The sequence below is a fragment of the Camelus ferus genome, chromosome 35, assembly GCF_009834535.1.
Source record: "Camelus ferus isolate YT-003-E chromosome 35, BCGSAC_Cfer_1.0, whole genome shotgun sequence".
Classification (NCBI taxonomy): domain Eukaryota; kingdom Metazoa; phylum Chordata; class Mammalia; order Artiodactyla; family Camelidae; genus Camelus; species Camelus ferus.
This window is the reverse complement of record NC_045730.1, coordinates 637,093-661,476: the sequence shown is the minus strand read 5'-3', so window position 1 is coordinate 661,476 and position 24,384 is coordinate 637,093. Positions and strand designations below refer to the sequence as shown.

The 24,384-nt window shown below is 53.4% G+C and overlaps 1 protein-coding gene across 10 annotated transcripts in view; it reads right to left on the bottom strand.

The window, feature by feature from the left end:
- Nucleotides 1–5,440: 5,440 nt before the first annotated feature.
- The window catches only part of WDR37 (WD repeat domain 37), a 46,771-nt gene continuing 27,827 nt past the window's right edge, over nt 5,441–24,384 (bottom strand). For 3 of the 10 annotated variants that reach the window (XM_032473742.1, XM_032473741.1, XM_032473744.1), the window contains 6 exons: nt 21,421–21,658; nt 20,148–20,289; nt 10,914–11,048; nt 10,376–10,490; nt 9,837–9,982; nt 5,441–7,804 (listed from right to left, as the gene is read on the bottom strand). In XM_032473742.1, coding sequence (XP_032329633.1) covers nt 7,555–7,804; nt 9,837–9,982; nt 10,376–10,490; nt 10,914–11,048; nt 20,148–20,289; nt 21,421–21,658 — 1,026 coding nt within the window. In that variant the 3' untranslated portion in view covers nt 5,441–7,554. Of the gene's footprint in view, nt 7,805–9,836; nt 9,983–10,301; nt 10,491–10,913; nt 11,049–20,147; nt 20,290–21,420; nt 21,659–24,384 lie in introns of all 10 variants that reach the window. The other 7 variants (XM_032473748.1, XM_032473743.1, XM_032473745.1 and 4 more) reach the window with 5 other exon arrangements.

Genomic DNA, 24,384 nt, shown 5'->3' with positions numbered 1-24,384 from the left:
CCAAAGGTGAGGGAACCTTCCTCTGATCTTCACGATGGGAACCTGGAGCTCCTGGAAGCAAGACGGTGAAGGGCGGTGGCCCCTGGAGTCTGTAACTCAAGTGAGCCCACACCAGCCTCCACAATTCAGCTCATCACCATTGAGTGCCTGGTGAGTTCACGCCCCAGCAGCAGCCGCTCCTCTGAGCTGTGACGCTGGATCGCCTTTCTGCCTCTCCAGTTTTAGGAGTGGTCTGCCTTCTGACCTCACCCTCTAACAGACCTAAGTAAAGTCACGGAGCTGTTTGTTCACCTTCTCTCCTGCCACGAGGGAAGGAGAGACAATTTCCAGGAGCTTCATGTGTCAGAGCAGAAACCAGAGTCTCCAGCACAGTCACCTTGGAAAACTGCAGGGAGGTTTCTTAAAAAGTCAAGAATACTCTAAGACATGGTCCAGCCATTCTACTCTGAAAAGAAAAGTCTACATAAATCTGAAGACTTACCACAAATGTTCATACCAGCTTTATTTGCAACAGCCAGAAACTATAAACAATCTAAATCTCCTCCCACAGGCAGAGAAATGTGATACATCCATACATGAACTGCTACTCAGCAATAAAAAGGAATTACTAACACACGCAACGCGCACTAACCTCAGAACAGTTTTTTCCAAATGAAAGACAGAAGTAAGTATGCACCACACAACTGAACTTATATAAAGTTCTAGAAAGTGCAAACTAATGTTTAGTGACAGGAGCAGACCAGTGGCTGCAGAGAAGCAGGCATGTTGGGAACTTTCCTGGACAAGAACCACAGTCTTGATTGTGGTGATGATGTCATCAAAGAATATGTCAAAACTCATCAGGTTTTACACTGCAGATACGCTCAGTGTATTTCACATGTTCAGTCAATTATATTACAATAAAGTTGTTTCTAGAAAAAGAAAAATCAGATTCACGTAACACTGGAGAGGGATTGGTTATAGAACATAAACAGTTACTTTTGTCACTGAGAAAAAAATAGTTTACCAGTAGGACATTTTTATATTATTTATTGAGAATCAGTTCAGGGTTAGAAGCCACCAATAATGCATACGCATTGAAGAAAATGATTATACTTTTAGCAAATATACCAGAACCCAACCACTTAGCCAAACGAATGCTGTTTTCCCCAAAACACAGACTGTGAGAATAAAAATCCTTATTCTGATGCGTGGTCTTTGCTCAACACAATTTCTGGATTGTCTCCTGGATTTGAAATAATCTTCATTCCCTGTGTAAAAGCAGCACAAGAAAACCTTTTATTGTTTTTACGATCACACCTGGTAAATGAAATCCTTATTACACTTCCCACGTTAAAGCTAGGATCTCCAAAAATGTATTTGAAGACAACCCAATTTTGACACAGTTTCACACACTGCCTTCTGACAATTTCCTTGGTGGCTATTTTTTTTCAGGAACATTATTTTGGAACAAAATTGGCTTTGTGTTTCCTTTCATGCAACATACACACATACTGAAAACCAGGCATTTTAGGATAAAACTACATGTTTCTAAGTGGAAAATGACGAGTATCTTCAGTGAATAAAATGCGATGATTCAAAGATAAGCTTGAAACTAGTGTAGTCAAAATATTACAATGCCCCCGTTTTACCAGCATCACTTGATCTGTCTTTGGAATAGCACACAATTTCTCCGTAAAACTTTTTATTACCGTTGTAGTTAGATTAGGCACAGTACAGGAGTATTTGTAGAGATACTTACGTTATGAAGTGTGAAAACAGACTCGTGTGCCCACCGTCCACATCAGGAACTGGACACTGCCCGTTCTGGGCTCCTCTTGACCCAGCCCTCAGCCTCCCACCCACCCCTATCCTGGCCCGGAGAGGACCCTGCGGAATGGTGGCTTCTCATCCCATGCCCTAAGTACGTGGCCATAATCACACGTGTATGGCTGGGCTGGCTCTTGCCTCACGAGGTTTCACACCGTGCTGGTGTTTTCACCCAACACCAGATTCCTAAGATGAGTGGCTGCACAGGCCACATGCGGGTCGTCCAGTGTCTGCTACGTGACACTTCGCTGTGCAGACGTACCACGAGTTACTTGCCAGGCCCTGTCGATGTGTGTTGGGTCGGTCCCACTTGGGTGCTACGACCCTGCATGTGTTCCCTGGTGTGCACGTGCAAAAGGTTCTCCAGGACTGCGGATCTCACACTGGGCAGGAGCTTAAACAAAGCTCGTGTAAAATGCAGATTCTACACTGGGGCTGGACCCAGGAATCGTCATTTTAACAGACATGCAAGGCATTAAACACATTACACTTTAACAAACCGGGCTCCTGCTGTACGCTAGTGGCTGCTGGAGCAAGGAGGCACGCACGTCCCAGACTTGAAACACAGTGTTTTCCAACTTGTTGTAACATTTTACATCCAAACCAATAGTTATAAAGTCTCCTCTTCTGTGACATACCTGCTCATGTCTGCTGCCCAATTCCCAGTTCTCCCAGACACGTGGAATTCTGTGCACTGTCCTGCACGCCAGTCCTTTGTGGCTTTTAAGTCTGGTTGTTCCACCTTACAAGGGGCCCTTTAACACGGAGACCCTTTCATTTTGGATGCATCAATCTTTTCTAGTATGGTTAATGCATTTTGGGGTAGTTTAATAAACACAAAGTCATAACAAAGTTTTTAATGTTAACGTTTTCCCTTCAACACAAAAAACTGGAGTTCATTTTCTTTCGGTGTGAGGTAGGGATCCCAAAATCATTATCTTCTTCCACATGAATAACTTACCACTAGAACCATTCATTCAATAGGCCACTTTCTCCCCTCTGATCCGTGATTATGAGCTGAAACAGTTCAGGTTTCACACATGCACAGGCCGATTCTGACCCCTCTCTTCTCCTGGTCAATATCCCGCCCTGTGGGGGCCCCACACACACTGGCTGCAGCCCTGCTGGGCTGGGGGGAACGGCTCGTTTCTCCTCCTTTCCCTCCTTTTCTATTCTTGGGCAACGTGCTAATCCCGGCCTTTGCTCTAATAAATTTAGGAACCAGACCGTCCAGTTCCTCAAAAACTCCTGGGGTGATCTGGACTGGGGTCTCCCTGAGTCTCCTTCCTCCAAGGGCAGAACGGACATTTTCACAACACTGACTCTTCCTACGAGTGAGCAGGACAGTCTCTCGTTCTACTTGTCTTCTCTTTCAGTCTGTTGACGTTTTAAATATCCCCACGGATGATCTCATCACGTTTCCCCACCAGGTCCCTCATGGGTTTTTGTTGAGAGTATACAGTGGAAACTTTTCAGATACAAGGTAATATACTTCAGTGGTTCTGAAATTTTAAAAACTATAAAACAAAATGCAGTAAAAAGTCACTTCTACCTAGTTCTTAATTACCTCATTTCCCAGCTTCCGACAGAAACCATTTTTAGTCTTTTATCTTTCCCAGGTGTTTTTTTTCTTTGTGCTTACCCTTGAAACTTCACTATAAATATTTACTAACATAAAGTTAATCAATATTTCCAGCCCCAAGCCAAACAAAAACAGCATTTTAAACTACCAGCTCCAAACAGACAATTTGGCACAGGTGTCTGCTGGCGTGTCGGCTGATTTTGAAACCATTCCTCTGCAGCTTTTCCTTCTCACAGGACCTCCTTAAGAAGCTCCCTTGGGGAAGAAGCACCGGTGAAAACTGCTGTTTATCCCCAAGTCATCTCTGTTCCACACTCACTCTGGAAGGAAGCCTGGCCAAGCACAGAATTCCAGTTATTTCCCCTGCTCACTTCGAAGCACTTGGCGCTATTTTCACTCCGAAGGACCAATGGAGAGAGGCGGACCTTCTCAGTCCTAGCGCCAACGTTTTCCAGGCAGGATCTGCCGGCTCCGTTTGGGTCAGACTGCCTGGGTGGGAGGACGTGCTGCTGGAGCGGCCCTGCCAGGGCCCAGCGGTCCAGGGAGGACTTAACTTCGACCTGGGTTACAAATCACAGTCTCTGAACTTGACTGAAACTTTCCAACACTTCCTGTTACCGTGTAGGGAGGGGGTCCTGCTCACACACTTCAGGCTGCGCTTGAAGCATCCTTCAGGTGACCAGGAACCCGTGTGCATGCATGCAACGGCGCCCACAAAGCGTCCTGACTGGAACTGCCCGTCCACGCTCTCCTGGTCCCACCGCCCCAGCACGGCCCTGTGGATCCCACGGAACCAGTGCCCTGTGCATTCTGCACACGTGGAGCAAACCTGCTCTTCCCAAGGCCTATTCAACCCCCACTCCCGCGCTCGGTGACGCTTCCCGAGGGAGCCTCCCTCCCTCTCATCCCTTCACCTCCTAACACTGCTGGCAACCTTCAGGCTCCAGTTCGAACCTCACCTCTTTAGAGACACCTCCTGGGCCGCACTGTGAGCGCAGCCCCCGCCCCGACCCCGCCTACAGCTCTCAGGGCCAAGGCTGCTTAACCTACCTCTGTTTTGGCCCAAAACTGCTAAAAATGTTTTAATAAGCTTAACTTTAAATCCACAGTACTTGCATGACTTCATCTTCAGCTCCCTCCCACAACACGGATGACACACCACAGGCTGCACGTGGACCTGAGGTGCTGCTGATCCTTGGAGTGACCTCCTCGACTTCTAATTCATTAAGTAAAACAGAAAACCTACGGATAGTAAGGGAGACACATCTCAGTGGCATTTTGATAAAATCAAAGCAAACAAGTCTTGCCTTCTTGATTCTTCACACTAACATGTTAACTTCTAAATGTAACTGAGAACATAATTACGAAATTTAGACAATAGTCACGTTTCTGAAGCGTAAGGTGAGGAAGTAATTGTGGGGAGTTTCGACCCTTTGGGGACTGAACGCACCCAAGGCCCACGCACCACGGGCAGCGAGCCGTGCTAGTCCAAGCAGGGCCGGTGGTACGTGTGGGCCGGTAGGCAGGGCTCTGGCACCTGCAAAGTCCCCACGACGAGCACGCACCCCACCCGCACGGGTGAGAACGGGCGGCAAGCAGGCCACGGCAGCCCCACTCGCACCTCCCACAGAAAGCCGGCTGACTGTAACTGTGATGGTTCTCAACCTTCAAACAGGCTTGATTACAGGAAGCACAGGACAAGCGTCTCATGAAATTGAGGAACTGGGACAAGTGTCTGTGTCTTGTCGCACTGTTAAATCCCTTCAGAAATTTTTGGGCTGGTGATGCAGCAACAGAGAAGCGGAGCACAGACCGTTTAATTTCAGCATAACAGTTAAAAATAAAAACACAGCTGACCTTCTAAGTCTAACATTAAGCTTTTTCAAGCAGGCAGCACTGCAACTCACCTGTTCTGCTGCTACATTGCAATGATGCCCGGGGGTCACCAACAAAGTTTTACCAAAGCAAAACGTTAAAAAAAAAAAAAAAAAAAAAAAAAGAAAGCAAAATAATAAAGAAGAGACTCCTAGTAACACAACACTTACAGAGTAATTTACGCAACATGGATTTTTAATGAATTTCATATTGCAACGAAGACACTGAACACTTAAAAACAATTACATCGATACAATAAAAACACCTGCTTCTACACACACTTACAAATGCATACGTTCTCCCCAAAGAAACCTGGTTTTCACAGATTTAAGCAACAGAAGATTTACATAGGATTCTTCAGATTCCAAAATATGTACAGGATTTTGACTCTACAGAAACGAATGTGCAGTGGCTGAGAAAGTGTGTTGCCTCGTCCAACAACGTACCTCTCGTGAAATTCTCTATCAACATACGCTTTTCAGTAACCACACGTTTCCTTCTCTCTTTAGAAGAAATTCTGGACACGTCGGCATCATGGACAAACCCACTCCCATTTCCAAACAGCGTTTCAGACGAGATCAACATGGCTGCTCACCACACATGCGCACACACACGCTTGGGCACACACACACACACACATCCCTACCCCCGTCTCCCTCGCGGCTCCTGGAAACACCCCTGTGGCCGCCACAGCCGCAGGCCCGCTCCCCAGAAGGCCCAGGCACCAGGGACGGAGGAGGTCGGCCCGCAGAGCGTGCTCATCTGCACAGAACTCAACACCAGCACAGATGTACGTTTAGAAGCTTCCAATTTTTTAATTCTGGTGGAGACCTGGTTCTCAAATCTGGCTGAGCTACTTGTAGACCGTTTCCAACGTTCGTAACAATGATTCTAAGACACTCAGACGTTCGGACCGAAGCAGGAAAGGAGCCCGAGCACGGGGGCAGCAGGGGAGGCACCTGGCCCCGAGCGCAGAGAGCAGGGCCGAGCCGCCTCATCCTCAGACACCGGCCAGGGACACCAGACTCACCAACGACAAGTCCTTGAGCTTTCAAAGTAAAGCTGCTCAAAAACACCTGCTGTGGGTTGCTTACTTTGGTTCTTGCTGGCTCCTCGTTCCCTTCCAGGCTGTGGAAACCAGCTCAGAATCAGCCTAATCACTCAGGGCCGAGGGTCCTGAGCCCAGTGGCGCAGGGCCTGAGCTGGCAGAGCCCCGGGTGAGGCACATCCACACGGAAGCCACCGCCCTCAACCTCAGCTCCGCAGGCTCCGGCCCACGTCTCCATGCACACGGCAGCATGATCCCCCCGCCCTCCCGGCTGGCCTCCGAGGGTCAGCACACGAGACGGGACACGACTCAGACAGTGGTCCCGGGTGTCCTCAGAAGGCAAGGGTGGCGGGCTCACGACAGTGGGGGCACCGAGGGCGTTTGGGTACCAGCCCCGCTGAGGGGGAGCCCTCACCGCCGGCGACATGGGCCATGACTGGCTCCCCCGCCTCCTGAGTGAAACGCCACATCAGGAGGGCGCTAACCAGGCAACAGTGAAACCCGAGGCCCCCAAAGACTTGTTTCGAGGTAGTGCTCAGATATTTGCATTGTTGGCTCTCAAATACCACCAGGGAAGTGAACCCACTTGAAACGTGCAAACCCAAGGTGTAGAAAATAAATAAGGTTTGTTTTCAGGTAGCAGGGCTTTCCAGAAAGGTCAAGTCACATTCAATGGATAAATCTGAAACTTCTAAAAATCGTTTATAACCGCGGCTATAAACTAAAGTGCTTTAAATTTCGCTTAACATCTGAAATCAGTGATTAGAATCATTATATTTTAGATTTGCTAGCATGAGACCTCAGCACGTTGAAATGATTTTCTATAAAAAGAGCAGAAACTTTTCCTTTCAAAAGAAACCATCCTAATGTTGTGAACTCAATATTCTACGCTTTTTCTCAAACTTCTCACATCCAGGTTGACTTCCCAGAACTGTAACAGAACAGAGCAGAGGCCGCGCAGACAGCATGCACTGAGACTCCCCTAGACGCCGCTCCCGCCACCCATCAGCCACCTTCCCGGTATGCAGCAGGCGTGGACCACCGTTCCAGAGATGCAGAGACGCCTTACGCCTCCTGAGGAGTGCACGGTTCCCACTCACGCGAACGCAATGCCCTCCTGTCACCCAACACACCAGTAACTCACAACACGCGGGCAGCGGGAGGGGCTCCGTCCTACCGACCAGCGATGCCCACACACACAGACGACAATGGGGGATGGGAGCACAGCACCCTGTGCGTTTCATGCAGGCTGCACACTGGGGAGGGCGTGCACGTCGCCATCCGGTCCGGCTCCCCAGGACGATGAGGGCCGGCAGTCATGGTCCTCGCCACCAAGGAAGCCGCGCGAGGCGGCGCCCTCACTTGTCCTGCAGCAGCGCGGGGATGTTGATGTTCCAGCCGATGGCTTGCCGGTCAAAGCCGCAGGTGAACAGATTGCACACAGGGTGGTCCTCGCTCCAGGCCGAGCCGCACACCATCCTCCTGTGGCCCTGTCACCAAGCACACGGCAGTCAGTGCAGGACACCCCAGGCTCGACCAAACCAACCATGGCTCCACGCACACGACCCAGTGGAAATGGAAAACAGGAAAGCTGACAGGATTAGTCAAAGTGAGACAAGCGCCCTGAGTGACTGGCTCAGCGAGGAGCTGCTGCTGGAGAAGGGGGCAGAGCTGACGGATTCCAGCACCCAGGGGTCTCCTCTAAGGAAATGGATCAGGTTACTGTCGACAGAAACACACAGACGGTCACTCTGAAATGTTCTAATGAGGAAGTGAGGCCAGATGATATCTGGAGGCAAGCTGAATGGAAGCCACTCAAAGACCTCAATTACCACTTCAACACATAATCAGCTCAGGTAATAAAGGAGCTAGAAAAATACCTTTGGTGCCAAATAAAACAAGGATGAGATAAAGGGCCTTCAAGCAGATTGCTGCACCTTCAGGAACCTCAGGTAAGTATCAAAATGTTGGAAAAAATACTGCAACTATTTGCAAAGCTTATAGTGCATCCACTACCATGTTCCCAGGTACCAGAAGTAGGACTCAGAAAAGCAGACAGAAATTTACCAAGTAAAAGAAACTCTAAAAAGAACCGCACAAAAGGTCCCTCTGCAAACGTTCACACGCGGGTAGCGCCATCTCCACAGCGAGGAACCACAGACACAGAGACCAAGCACTGGCCAGGGTGAAGCCCACGACCAGGCGCAAGGACAAAGAACCCCCATTAAGGGCCTGGAAAGAACAAGGAGTTAACTGCCCGCCATGGCAGTTAAACCAAGGCCCTAACAGCACAACCCGGGGTCAGGGGCCTCGCAGCGGGCAGTGAGGAAGAGACGCAGCCGGGAGCCACACCAGCTCACTGTGCACGCCTCACGGGCTCTGCACTGACGCACGCTGACCCGCCACCTCGCAAGCACCCAGCACGGGCCGGCCTTGCACAAAGCGCACTCCCCCAAGCGAACCCCTCAGCGCCCCGCGCCCAGCCCGCTGGCTGCTGAGCTCAAGCTGGTGCCGCTGTCTTCCTCCAGGCCCGCCACCTGAAGGGCGCCAGGACAAGGTGAACCAGGGAATCCAGCTGTGCTTCTGCGACACTGAGAACCGCATTTATCTCGGACAGGGCTGCCGGTTCAGAATGAAGTGTTGTTATTCTTAAAAATAAGCCTATTTCACCTACTTCAGAGGAGGTTACTCCGAGCACGAGAGGGCCCTACAGTTCCTGCAAAGCTGTGTGTCCACCGGCAGTTAAAACCGAAATCGTCTCCGTGGAGTTAGTACCACCAAGAGCTAAGAACTTCCTCTTTTCTTGAAGACTCTTCCCAAAGCCATGGGGTGACCCAGGTTCAGCCTCCAGGCCGCACGGCCGTGCATGTGATGCACTCAGGACCCCCGAGAGGGAGGGGGGCCCGGGCTGCGATGCCAGCAGTGCCCAGAGCTGCAAAGCCGCCTGCAGAAGCGCTCACACTCTGCGCATCGTGAGTGACCCCCCTGCACGAGCAGCCGTCTGTCACAGCCTTGGGAAGGTAGGGCCACAGGAGGGCCGGCACAGCACTGGGAAGGACGGGCCTCCTGGAGGCTGGAGCCCCCCAGAGAAGGGGTAAGGCTGCGACGGCCGCCAGCCTCCCAACCCACCTCCAAAACCACCCACGGCTGGGAGACTGCTGCGAGGCAGGCCAGGCCCAAATGAGGTGGAGCGGTGCACAAAGGCAAGAGGCAGAGGAGGCTGGGGCGTACCCATGCCGACCGCAGGGTCAGGCACGGCCCCTCAGAAACAAGGGCCTGGCTGAGCCGCACAGCTACCACCAGGAACGCAGGGCAGGCGCGGCCACGTGTGGGCTCACAGCAGAGCGGGGAGGCGCCGCTGCAGCCACCACAGCTCCCCCGCGGCCCACAGGCGCCAAGCCTGGCCTCGCTCTTTGAATCACCCGGGGTCCCAGTCCACCACCGTCAGCCCGTCTGACCAGCCCCTGCACTGTACCACCCGCGCAGAACCAAAAGCGACCCCTGACCCACGGGAAAGCGCACCTGAGTGGAGGAGCAGATGCCGTGGAAGGGTGCCTCCTTCCCAAAGAGCTTCCACGCCCCCCGAGCTGCGCCGGCTGCCCCATCACACACCAGCCAGGGAGTGAGCCAAGCTGGCCAGCACTCAGCTCCAGGACGTGGCCGTGAGACTGTGAACAGAGAGCCTGGCTGGTCTCAGGTGAGACCTGAGAACTGGCACTCAGCTCAGCCATCGGAAACACTTCCAACTTTCAACTCTAGGACATCTGGGTACAGGTGAAGTCCTTCCAGTGAAAACCCAGCAACCAAAGACTTAGCAAGAAAAATAACACTGTACAGTCTGTGTTTTCACACTGATTACACGATGACGTGACGTTACTTCAGGCATTTCTGGTTAAACTGAGCATACTGTGAGTGCTATTTAAAATCCTCTTTTGGGGAAGGATTGTGGGGCCCTGAACTCACACCGGGCTGGTAGGGTGTTCCTACCCGTCAGAGACGACCGGGCCCACATCCCAGGCTCTTCCTGCGGCTCCCGTGACGAGATGGGGCACCCGACGTACCTGCCGACTGCTGCGGGGGAGCCGCGCCAGCCGCACGCCCGACATGTCAAACAGCCTGACTTGGCGGTTGTCGTGGGGGAGGGCAATGATTTTCTGGCCGACGCACACGTTGATCCTGCAAAGACAAAAGCCGGTTGTGTACAAACGGTGACAGCACAACTTCCTGAGCTTATAGATCGCAACGCAGTAAGATACTTCGTAGCATCCACACTTCAAGGCAAAGCACAGCAGCAAACCACAGGTGCCGCCAGAAAACAGACCGAGTCACCTCCGTTGCTTACATGGTAACACCTGGCCACAAACAGCTCGTTCTTATTCTCAGAAAGCTCAATACACCAACCTGAATTCATCCCTACGTTCCAGTGTTTACAGAATACTGAATTTGCAGTAGAGGATCAATAAAAACTATCTTCCCAGGAGTCGTCTGAAACGCTCTTCCCAAGGCTCCGTCAGGTAACGCTGATTTACAGGAAGCAGACGCCCGCTACACCCACCCTCTTAGGCACCCTCGGGGTCCCATGAGGAGCCGCAGCCTCACCTGTTGATGGCAGAGTCTGTGCGAATGGTCGCGATGGGGGACCGCATGTTCTTTAAATCCCAGACCTTCACAGTGCGGTCATCACTGCCAGAAACAACGTTGTCACCCACAGTGAACACGGCAGAGGTCACGGTACTGTGGGTAAAGGGCATAAATAAGGTCCCGTCCACACCGCGTAACCAACACACTTGTGCTGTCACAGACCCCAGCAGGTGGAGGGAGGCCGGAGCCACCAGGGCCAGGGAGCTGCCGTCTGGCTTCTGCTCTGCTCACGGCTCCACCAGCCTAGCCTGCTCCCCGAGCTCTCCTGCTCCACTCCACCTTCTCCAGCAAAGAGGAGCAAAGAGGAGCCACCACCGAGATGGGCCAGGCTACAGAGAACCTGCCACAATCTCCACATATTTGTGCCTAACAGCAGACAATTAAAAAAAAAATCTACCCCAACTGCAACTTTCAATCAATTTAATCAAAACACTGGAAAAAATTTCACTCCAACAAGAACAATTTTTAAAAAGGGTTTCAACAAACTTGTCTCCAAGGAAGGTTTACAAGTGGCCAAAAGGCCCACGAAAAATGCTCACCACCACTAATCATCAGGGAAATGAATGAGACCAGCTCATGAGTCAGAACAGCCGTCCGCAAAGCGACAAGAGACAGTGAGTGCTGGCAAGAGTGTGAAGAGACGAGCCTCCTGCACTGTTGGTGGGAATGCAAACTGCTGCAGCCACCACGGAAAGCAGTGCTGACTTTCCTCAGAACTTAAAGATGGAGTGACCATGTGACCCAACAGCCCCACTCCTGGGTCTGCACCTAAAGAAAACAAAAACACTAACTCAAAAAGACACCCGCACCCATGGTCACTACAGCATTGCTCTCAACAGCAAGTGACGGACGCAGCCTGTGTGTCCCCCAGCGGATGCGCGGATAGACGACACAGCACGTGTGCAATGGAACATTACTCAGCCAGGAAGAAGGCACCGCTGCCATCCATGCAGGCGTGGACAGGCCCTGAAGACACGTCGTCGAAGCCAAAGGCCATGTGTGCCACCAGGAGCAAGGGGGAGAAGAGGGTGAGCCCGAGGACAACAGAAGATGCGGTGTGGGTGCTCCTTTCCGCCAAGGTCACAGGCGGGCTCCAGGGAAGACGTCTCTGTGGACTGGCCTCAGAAGGTCTGGCCCAGGTAAATCTCCATTACCATTCTGCTGAGTTAATGAAAAAGTCTCCACAAAAGACCATCGAGCCCTATGCTAATGAAGTGCTGAAAGACGTTAGGTTTTCAATAAATCACGTCCTGACAGGCATTGTGGGGCATCAGAGGCAGAAGCTGGCGCAGAGCCGCCGTTCCAGGGCCTCCGACGCGGTCCTCGGGGGGCGGGTGCACCACTGCCGCTCCTGGAGCAGCTCAGCCGCTGCCAAACCATGGCGCCTCATTTGTCTTGTCGCCGGGAGCAGCCAAGTGTGCGCCCCGGCTGCCGGCGTGCCCGCCCCACCGCACACCACTGCCCGGCCTGGAACATTCCACTCCCTCTGCGGCCCATCAGCGAAGGCCCCAGCTAACGCTCCTCATCAGGACCAGCAGCTGCCGGCCCAGCCACGCGGGACACGGGGCTGTTTTGCATGACAATCTGCCGAAATTTCATGGCTAAGGAAACAACCAGATGATGTGGAGATAGCCGTCTGGGAAACGCCGAGGCGGTGGGCTTCTCTGGCCCCGTGTAGGGCCCTGGCTGCAGGGCTCCCAACGAGCCACAGTAACACTGTCACCCCCAAAGAACAGACCAGACGAGCAAGACTCCAGGAGCAGGGCCCAGGCCTTAGCATCACCACCAGAAAACCAGCTCCAAAGAACCGTTCACCATTTTGTTTAGGCTTCTTTGTTTTGTTTTTGAGCAAAAGAGAACGGCAGAGTTGTGTGTAGGCCGTTCTCCTTCAAAGCCACAGCAGCAGGAAGAGCCGCAGGCTGGGTTTCAGGACGCTGTTGAGGGGATGTCCGCCCCACCCCTGGGGCAGCCCCCCCGAGCCCTGCGGCAGCCCCGAAGACCACTCTTCCAGTGTGTAACCCACCCACGCGGAGGTGAGAGGGGCACAAAATGAGCTTTTCTCATTAGATACAAGGAAATATAAGACAAAACAGCTGTAAGACCAGTTCAGCATAGATGTGTAGCACAAGCTGCTACACACCCAGTGTTAACTCTCTTCACTGGAGTGTGAGCCTTTCTGTAGGGTAGAAAGAAGCCCTCTGCCCAGCAAACTAGTAGATCCAAAAACTGACGAGAGGCTGAAGACAAAAACAGTGATAAGTATGAAGGCGCTATTTTACGTCACTTTCGATTCTTTCCCCCAGAAGCACTGGCTCAGCTTCCAGCCCTTCAGTGTGAAGTGTCGTTGGCATGTCTGGCAGTGGCCTCATTCACGCCTCAATAAACGACACTGAAATACAACAGAAGTTTGTGCTTAAAAAAAAAGTCTTCGTGAACCTTCGCAGGGACTCAGCCACCTGTGAAGGGAGACCTGGGAAGGCCCAGAGCGCCTCTCGTGCCCACACCACCCGCAGGGGAAACCCGCTGGGCCCAGGGTCAGACCCCACGGCCCCTCCCGACCACCTTTCTCTGAGCTGCGTGCTCAAGGCACAGAAGCTGGCCTCACAGACACAGGCCGTCTCAGGCAGACACCCTGAGAGCAGGTGCTCTCCCTCCACAAGGGTCCTCAGATTTAGCAACTCATCAGCCCGGGTCTCAAGACCTCAGACACCCAAGAAACAGAAGACTCATCTCCAAATGAAACAATTCTCAACAGCCCTTAAAGGATAGCTCCCAAACAGCAGACCCTACAGGAAAAACACTCAAAGGAAAAATCAAATCTGTATCACAGGTTCTTCTTCAACATAAAACCCAGCTGCTCCTGGAGGAGGAGGCCCTGCTCCCCGGGGGCCCCTCCCTCCTCAGGATCAGCAGAGAAATCCCAACTGCACCATTGCTCACCAAGCCAGACCTGCTGCGCCCAGGCCCGCGTCCCCTGAGTGCGTCGGGTGTGCGGAGACACACACATGCCTGGCGCCCAGGCAACGAGCCCCTGAGAAGTGACCCGGGCTGCACGGACCGCAACACGTATGCAGACGTGCAGGCTCCCGTACGTGTGAAAGGAAGCATGGCTGATCTCTGCGAACACAGACGGGCCCGTGGCATCAGTAGCCAGCTTCCCACAGCAGTTTGTATACCTTGCCCAGATGGAGGGGTGAGGGCACAGGACGAACCCGTGGTTCCCCAGGGAGGCAGGGACGGCTACTGACAGCAGACCCAGCCTTGGGGAGTGCAGTGTCACCAGCACAGCCACCCACCCTTGTCATCTCCTCGTCCACCCCAGGGCATCGGCGCCTGTGCAGAAGTCACACACGGTGTGTAGTCACCCGAGGGCTGACTCTGGGTCCCGAGAGATGCCCACGGCGTGGGAGGACCAGGCGCCAGGCGAGACATACAGGAGAGCTGCCCAGCCTAGGGAGCACAGGTGCCCCTTCCCCAGATCCAGGGCAGCCGTGACTGCACAGGGAGGGAAGTAACTGCAAAATCCTGCGACAGGAAAACCCTTTCCTCAACCTGTTACGCTCTGGTCAAGATACAATCCTCAAGCTAAGGTCCAGGTACGGGAACACAAGACTCAGTGAAGCCACAGGACTGCAGGCCCCGTGTGCAGGCAGGGGGCCTGGGGAGCCTGCAGCCAAAAGAGGGAAATGTGTCAGCAGCCAGCGCAGCCCGTGGACGGAGCCCCACCGTCAGCTCAGCCCCCACCACAGCGACGGCACTCGTGGGAAGCAGCACAACCTGCTACACCCAGGCCGTGCTCCAGGCTCGGCTGCACAGCTGAGCACAGGCACCTGCTGCCTCCGGTACCTGCCGCTCTAGCGTCCAGGGAAACAAAACTAAAGCATGGGAACTGCAGCGGCCCACGTGGCCCTGAGACACCCTGTCACCTGGACGAGCCACGGTCATCAGACTAGATGGGTGACAACCCTCGGTCCCGCGTCCTCCAGACTAAGTGCTGCCCTCCGCTCCACGTACTCCTGGTTTGTTCTGTCTCGTGTACTGGTCTTGTCTCTCCAAGGAGACCAAGGTTACTCAGGCACCCAGACCACGTTCACAACCTCTTCCTTCACAGGGTCCCACACACACTCCTCAGACGTGCGCGCGTGACTCTAACTCGGAAAGCAGAGGAAACTCCTACAGCCGCTGGACTCGGGACTTTCTGCACAGGAATGGACCCGGGGTGTCCACGCAGGGTTGGTTTTAATGCTGTGTCAGTTAAACATTAGGAGCAATGAGACAGAAGAGGATCTGGTAACAAAGAAAAAGAGAAAACATGAGGCCCCAGCACAAACGGCACAAAGCGACCATGGGGTCGTGGGAAAACAAGCGCACCCAATGCGCCCGGAGCGGAGGCGCGGAGCCCAGGGCACAGCACGCAGGCGCGGACGCGCACCCAAGGCTGCGGAGGCCCGCAGAGCCCCCGTGTGCCCACGGCGGCCCTGAGGACGCAGGGAAGCCCCACGGCGACTAGGCCCGGGCATGGACGCCTCACCGCTGTCTCCCCAGACCCGGCTCCGCCTCAGGCAGCTGCTCCCACGCTCAGCACTGAGTCCCCCGGCCGGTTCTCCGATCCCCGAGCCGGGTCCAGACGTGCCTCTGAAGCGATGCGCCGGAACCAGCCAGGCGGGTGCTGGTCTGTGCCCTGTCCGGGTCCCCTCGTGAAAGAGAGGAGGGGTCTACACTCACTGACCTCCCTGAAGTCCTTGTTTTTGTTAGTTACTATCAGCCCTTCTCCAACAGGGACTTCCATAAAAGGGTAAGTGGAGCGCTACTTAGTCTCCTCGGACTCCACCAGCTGCGGCCAAGGGGGGCGGGCAGAGCAGCCCCTGCCGCCGACACAGAGAGAACCCCGAGACCTCCCCGCGCCGCGCTCATGCCTCCTCACCACTTCCATGACCACAAGACAGACATCGCTCATGCACACCAGGAGAACTCCCAGAAACACACCCTACACCACCTCTGCTGCCGTCCAGGTCTCTACGAATCTGAGCAGAGTCTCCAGGCTACCGGAGCTGAGAAAACCTGAAACGGGGCAATTTACTGGGACTTCGAACGGCCAGCCTTGGTGTGACGGCAGCCTCAGATGTCAACCGTCCATCACCAGGAACACAAGTCTCTACACTTTCCCGAGTGAAACTGTTCTCGACCCATCTAACTGAAGAGAAACAGAAGAAGACTCCCAGGCGGGGGGATGAGGATAAGGTTCAAGTTCTACAGCCGCTGCAATGGCCCAGGGCCCCTCCCTCCCCAGCAGTGACTTCCACGAGGGGCACGTCTGGAGCCTGCTCCAGGCCCTGGAGGAAGCCGCACAGCAGGACACTCATTTCTCTCGTGCTTGAGACCAGCAGGAGGAGTGACCGCTCTCCAGCCAGAGCAGGTGCGCCCACAGCCGGCCCCTCCCCCCACAAGCTGTGTTGCTGACTGAGCACAGAACTCAGTACTTAAATGGAACCACCACCCAGTTAAAAATGTCATGCTGTCAGAACACTTCTTCTCTTGAAAACCGTAGAGAAAACCGTCAACAGCGCAGCACGAAATTCAAAGCTACGCTCACCCTGGTAAGCACACGATCTAGAATTCAGTGCTCAGCACTAATTATCTCCTCTGGGAATGTGGCAATAAACACATACAAAAGTGTTCTAACTTTAAAGCAGCGTTATAATCTCCAGCTTTCTTTTTTTTTTTGGTTAGATGTGGTGCCTCGTCTTCCCTAAAAGAAAGCGCTCAAGTTCCCACTTGGGAGATAAAAGTTACAATCATGGAAAGAATCAAAGCAGAAAGGAAAACACTTTGCATTCTTAGACACCCCCCGCGTTGAGCTGTCTCCAGCCGGTGCCAATGCCAGAGCTCACGCGCACGTGTCAACACTGTCAGCTGGGCACAGGCTGCAGTCATTGGCCACCCACAGGGGAAGCTTAATGACCAGTGACTGCCTCAACTGTCAGGCCCTTTTTATAGCAACTGAAACAAAACAAAACTGAAAACGGCAGGGTGAGGACTCCAGGAAGCTCCGCAGGAGGCAGTGGTGCTGGGAGGAGGGTCTGAGCCTTCTGTTCGAGGACAGTGTCATGGGGGTCTCTCAAAGGGCAGGCGCGGCTTTAACCCAAGAACAGATCTCGCTGCAGTAAGAGCTGCTGGCCGAAACGTCTCTGCATCCGCAGCCGACATGGCCAGAGCCCAGCCCCACCAAGAGAGCACCATACACACTGTCCCCGCCAAGACGTCTTGAAGGCGCTCACTTCCAGAGTTACACTGTCAGGTGGAAAACACATGCATCTATAAGGATTCAGCTCATTCTGGATAAAAAGCACTGGGTTTCAATTCCTGCTCCTGACACGGACAGAGATATATAAGAAATAAACTGCCAACAGATGAATTCCTGTAACATTCCCAAGTTTTCCAATTAAACATTTCTATTACTTCCAAGAACAGTGCTCACTGTTAAGTTCTCACTCCCGCTACTAGGAAAACAGTTTGCTGAGTAAGATACGTAAAATGACGCTTTTCATGTAAACTGGTTCTCCTTGGGCCACTAGCAGGTCAAGTAACCCAGCCGCCCACTGAGTGAATCTACTGTGTTAAACTCCTAACAAAATGAGGAGATTCCATGACACAAAGGGAAAATAAATGTGTCACATCAAAAAAGAAAAGGGCTTATTTGTCTTTTTAAAAAATTTTCAATGAAAAAAAAAAAAACCAGAGCCCCACCAAGGAGCTCTTACCTCCTCCCAGCAAAAACAATGCAGCGCAAACCTCCAGGGCACCCGTCGGGCTACGGATTCCATCTCACGGTGAAAGGCCACACCGCAAACTTAACTTTTCAAGGTGCAGAACCCACGTGGAAGTCCAAGGGTAACAGAAAGAGAAAACAAAAAGGGAGGAAGAATCTTGCTCCCAGAGAAACAGGGTTACAGAACTAAGCCATCTATGCTGAAGCCACGTCCTCCCCCGAAAAACCCAACACAGAAAACTCAAATTTCCTGGAGAGTCAAGAGACTCACACACATTAGAAAAGACGTAAGAGTCTAGCATTTACTCAAGTCTGTACTGAGTCCCTAAAAAATAGAAATACGCCCTAAGAGAAGCTTTTCCAAAGTGTGTTTCACACCATGTTAACGTATTTTTAAGAAACACTGTCTCTGTTTTAGCAATGGCCCACTAAAAGCATGCCACGGGGAATTTTCAGGGCAACACCAACAAGCAAAGAACAGCGAAGCTCCTGAGAACAGCACATCTGAGTGCCACCTTCAACCTTCAGAAAAGAATCAAGTTAAAAGGATCAAGAAAACATCCCTGAAAAATGCAGTCATCTCCCAGCCCAGGAGCGAGTTCCGGAGAGGACAGGCTCTGTGCCCAAGGCTGAATGAGGGCAGGACTGAGCACAGGGCACCTGGCATCCCCGAAAGCGTGGGGAAGCAGGAGATTGCCAAGCACCGTGGGTGAGGGGCAGCCCCGCCTCTGCTCTCCTTCTGGAAAGAGGCCCTCGTGGGCTCATGCGTCTGGTTCTGCTGCTGGGGGCCTCTGCGAGGGTACACAATTACGCCCATGTGCAAAGGGGCTGCATTCCATGGGTCTCCATGGTCACATGGCTCGACCCCAGATGACCACGCCCAACCCTAGGAGGCAACACTGACAAGGAAGAGCCCAGGGCGGAAACCCTGCACAAAGTCTCTCAGACACCCATGTGTTTCCAGAGGCTGACTGCTGACCTAATGCGGGAAGGCTGCCTAGAAAGGGCCAGCGCGGCCTGCAGCCCCCACTGCTGACCAGGCGGCATGAGCCTCTGTGCAGCCTGCGGGGCCCAGTGCGGCCGTGACTGGGAACGCCGCCCCCGCCAGGCCCCGCCAACTCCCACAGGCATAAAAGAAGGCGGGGCTTCCCCTTGATACCGCAGGAAACTAGTGCCGAAGAGAGAACGTTCTGAGACTCATTTCTGTATCAACACACCAACACAACACGCTAGTTCATCCTAACACGAGTAAGAGAAGACCTGTAAACGCCGAGTAAGAGCGGCGCTTCATGTGCATTCCACTCTCACCCCCAGGTCACCCGTCCTCGGGGTGACGGCGCACACCAGCCTGAACCGATGTCTTGGGGGGTCCGGGGGGAAAGGCCCTGGGCCGGACACGGCGCCCTGTCCACTCTGAGCCGCTCCTGCTCCCACCAGAGACCATCCCACTGGAACATTCGGACCCGGTCACTTTTTCGTGATTACCTCTAAAGCAGCCACCATTTCACACAACCACCGGCCACAAAGCTAGGCCACAAATTAAACAGGTATTTGAACATGACGCCTCCCCGTGGCAGGACGAGTGGCAGCTGCAGCCAGATCTCGGGGCCCAGGGCCCAGGGCCACCATCTCCACCTCAACTGTCTTTCAGCCTCCCGCTTCCTGAGGAACCCTGCCCTGGCCTCCTGTCAAACGTGCATTAATTCTGAACATGAGACCTAAAGCTCAGCCCTGAAGTTGACCAGCAGAAGATGAAACAGAGGGAACGGAGCTGAGCTCACGCTCCCGAGAGGGGGAGCACCTGAAGAGATGGCTGCGGGAGGGACACAGGGACACCGGAGGGGCAGCTGCCGGGACCGGACACGCCCAGGAGGTGTGACGGGACAGGAGTCCTGCCTTGCAGGCCCGATGGGGCCAGGGGCGAAGGGAGGTCTGTGGGCTGTACAGACGGCCGCATCGCTCACTGGGAAGGTCAGACGGGGAGGAACAGGTTCATGGAAAGAAAGAGCTCTGTTAGGACACGGCCTTGCCCGAGGAGCCACCGAACAGCCGGCAGTGGGGGCTGCCGGGACAAGGGTCAGTGTCTGTGTGTCTCCTCTCAGAAGGAGCAGCCTCTAAGCTCGTGTATCACCAGCACTGGACAAGAGCGACCCCGCAGGGCTCTGAGCTGCTCCGGTGTCACCTCCCTGAGTGACGTCTGCCCCCAGCCCCTCCTGTCCCACCGGTTCTGGAGGGATCATCAGGTACTCCTCTCGGTCTCTAAAATTCCCTCAAATCTCCAAAACTGAGCTAAAGGTTTTGGGAAAGAACAGCCACTGGGTAAAACAGCAGAGTTGGAAATTAACGCTGAAATTTAAAGCTAGCACTGAACTTTAACATCCACCCACAAAACTGCTTCACGAACAGCTGAACAACTGACTCACTCTGTGTGGCCCTGGAAAACATTCACGGAGTGGATGGAAGGATCCCTGAAGTCCCACAGACGGAAAGTCGTGTCACGGGAGGAGGTCACCACCAGCCGCTGGGTAGGGTGCGTGCAGCAGTGCGTCAGCTCCTGGTCGTGCCCTGCGATGAAGACGACGGGGCAGGCGGTCACAGTAAGGCCTTCAGCACACGGTCCCACCACCCTGCTCCCAGAGAAGTGACCCTGAGGGTCGCAGAGGAGCCCACCTCCCCTTGGAGGTCCTGAAGGAGCAGGACACAGGTGAGGGGACCCACTCCTGACCCCGACAGTCAGAGGTCTGGCAAGTCTCCAACAGGCTGAGTGTGCAAACAAATTAATTCTTAACTCCTCAATCCAGAGCAAGCTCTGATGAGACGTCAGTAAAGCACAATCTTTGTCGCTCACTGAGGAAGTGCACTTCCTGATAGACGTGCAAACATGCCTGAGGCGGGCAGAACTCTAAAACGGCCCAGAGACGCTCACCCCGAGTCCATGCCCTCTATACCTTTCCTTGTGTTTGAGCAGAGCCTGCAGTGAGACAGCACCCTGGTAATCTTGGTAATTTGTGAGGCAAAATGGATGCTGCAGATTTAACCAAGATCTAGCTAGTAAGGCCCCTAAATCAATGGCTTTGAGTGAATCAAAGGAAAGCTTGTCCTGGGTGGGCCTGACCTAATCAGGTGGGCCCTTTAAAGGGTCAGGGCAGAGATGCTCTCCTGCTGGCCTGGAAAAAAGCCCACAGCATGTGCTGAAATGCCCAGGGGGGCCACGAGGGGCTGAGGGCAGCCCGTGGACGCTAAGAACCGTCCCCAGCTGACAACCGGCAGGAAAACAAGATCTGAGTAGGGGCCACAAGGAGAGGGATCCTCCCGCCAGTCCTCAGGTGAGGGCTCAGCCCCGCCGACATCACTCACCCACGAGACCCTGAGAAGAGGGCCAGCAAGCAGGCGCCCAGAAGTCCTGGCTCAGGGACCGTAACGTCATAAAGTCGTGTTATTTTAAGACACTAAGTCTGTGGAACTTTGTTACAAAGAAAACTGATGCACCAACCGTATGTCAAATATCCAGATGCCACATGTATCTACATGCAGTTAAACCCCCAAAGATAAAACAGATTTACATGCCCACAGTTCTATTAACTAGAAAGGGTCTCTGAGAATGAGAAACAGTCCAGACCAGGAGGGACGCGTGAGGTAAGACACAGATGCGCACCTGGGTGGAAAGCACTCCGGGAGACACAAGCGTCCGAGTACCTGTCAGCGAGTGAACGAGCTCGGATGTCTCCACGTCGTATAGGTTCGCCGACCGGTCCCAGGAGGCCGTCACCGCCTGCTTCCCCCCGACCAGCCAGTCGGCGGCTATGACTACTCCCTGGTGGCTCTTGAGAGACGTGAGCGGTGCCCGGACGGTGGGGCAGTCACTGGGCACGTCCGCATCCGCCTCAGGCTCATCCTTGTCGGAGCAGTCCACTTCGTCCTCACCGCACACCTGCTGCCGGGGAGAGCAGACAGGCCCGCTGGGATCTTGGGGGATCCAGGCACCAGACACAGCCTGACTGCTGCCATCTTCCCAGGACTTAATCACCACCATGACCAATACACTGAGTGGTGCTCAGTGACCGCTTACCAACTTCACAACCATCTACTTGGCTAAAACCCAGGGCCAAACAGAGGAAGAAAAGAATGAAGGCAGCTATGACACCAAAAAAGCCACAGTTCATTTCCACTAACCAAACACATAGGGAAATAAAATCATTTTCAACATTTTAAGTTTCCATCACAGATGAGTACAAATACAAAACAACTGAAAGTCAGTAACTTATCACAATCAAACAGAGGAACATTCCACTTCTCAGGAGCCTGTTTAAAACTCACTTAGAATTCTGCTGCTGTATCAACAGACATGAGAGAGTCCACTTTACTTTCCTAAGTTACCAATAAAGTCTTTCACCCAAAGCTGAGGATAAAATAAAAACCTAACAGTCACCTAGGCTTCCAGTCTCTAAGAAAATATGTTTATTCATTCAATAAATACTTATGCGGTGCTTACACAGCACCAGACCAAATGCTGGTCACACTGCAGAGATGGGGAGACGGCCGCTGTCCCACACGTCCACGTGGAACAAAGTGCAGGCCGGTGATGGGGGGGGCACTGCGGCCGGGAGAGACAGAGCTCATATGCTAGCACAGAGGCCAGACCACACCCGTGGGCATGCGTGTGCACAGAGACACACACAACAGTGTGGAAACACACGCCACAGGTACACACACACACACACACACACAGAAGCCAAGGAGCAGGTGACAGTGCATGCTGGGGGCCACGTGGGGGACTTGACCAGCGAGGCCCAGCAGCACAGGGACACACAGCTGACCAAGACGTGTGTCCAGGGAGGGAAGGTCTGGAGTCACACAGGAAGAGCCCTGACACGGGGCCTAGGGGGCCACAGGGTGGAGGGCTGGTGTGGTTTAAGGATGGCTGCCAGGTCTGAGTGCTGCAGGAGGGAGGGGAGTCTGTGGAAAGGAAGGGCCATGAGGCAGCCACTGGGGGTGTGGGCTGCCCTGCACAGACCACTCCACATCCGGGGAGGGGACAGAAAAAGCTGCACGTAACCAGGGGTGCGAATCTCCTCCAGGGAGAGGAGAGCTCATCACCCACGGGAACGTTAGGCAGAAATGACTGTGTCAAGTTCTGTACATCAAGTCGCTACAAAGGACCCGCTCTGCGAGATCCAGCCAAGGGTGGGGCAGGGGGAGGAGGCACGGGGTAAGGGAAGCAGGAGCGTCCAGCAGGGCTGGGGCAGGAAGAGCGCACCAAGGATGGCGGGCCGGCAGAGGGCCCACTCTGGTCGTGGAGAGGAGAGACTGGACAAACAGCCAGACTTGAGTCAGGGACCTGGCCCAGAGGCGATGGCAGCCAGGTCACAGGACCCTCCCCTTCGGCTGAGCTCTGACGGGAAGGCCTGTCTGGGTGGGGAGGGACAACAGTTCACCAGAAACTCCTGAAAGGAACGCCACGGCCCGGGGCTTTCCTTCGGACTGGACTGGTCCCTGGCCCCCGGACGGGCAGGGAGGTCTGGATGGCTCTGCCAGCAAGTGCAGAAGAGGAGTGCCAGGTGGGCCACAGCTCCTGCGCACCCAACCCCAGCGGGGGATGCTCCGCAGAGGGGGACGAAAGTGGATCGCAGCACCACTGAGGAACCAGGATCAGCAAGGGTGGAAGCAGAGGCCGGAGAAGGGGACAAGTTGAAGGTAACCTCAAACTTCCTGACAGTGTCACCGCTGCCCCCAGACCACAGCCTGACCCTAACGGGCTCATCGCTGAGCACTCTGAAGGAGGCAAGTGACAAGTGGCAGCAACGCAGCGCCATCCTCAGAGGAGAAGCTGCAGGGCTCTGACGCGTCCCTAACTCAGGCCGGGACCCCCAGGGACTCCCAAACCCTGAGGCAGCAACTATCAAGCCAAAAGAGTCCCTGCACTCAGTGCAAGCAAAATCCTAAAGAAAATAAAGCCAACTTTACATTCTAAGTAGGCCATTACGTTTTTTTAATCTAAGTACTGTACGTAATTTTCCCTCTGACAAAATTAGTATTTTTAAAATTTTATTTGGGAAAAAAAATACATACAAGGTTAACTCATTTTCTAAACTTTCTAAGCATTAACCCTCACCCTCATCTCTGCCCTCTCCTCCCTCAGTGCTCACGTGTCTGTGATGGACACGTGCATTAAGCAGAGCACATGACAGTTTGGTCACTTCACATGGGGAAAAACTGTTATGACGGAATGTGTAATACAATCAATCAGAAACGAATTGTTAATACCTCAACTAAAGAAATCTCAGGGAGAGGATATAGCTCAGAGGCAGCGTGTGTGCCCAGCATGCACGAGGTCCTGGGTTCAATTCCTAGTGCTTCCATTTAAAATAAATAAATGTAATTACTCCTCTCCCCACAAAAAAACAAGCAAAAAAAATTTTTTTAATTAAAAAAACTCATTCTTATTCATCACTGGAATGTATTAACTACTTAGTCTGTCTCCAAATAGAACAATGTTTAACAGGTCTTTAAAAAAGCAAAGAAATACTCAAAGGCAGAAATACCAAAACTAGAATATTACCACCACTTCTAATACTCATGAAACTCCTGCTTGACTACATAAACGCCGTCCGCGCTCCGCCTGGCAGCCCGCGTCCACCTGGAAGGAGGTGCGGGAGGGCT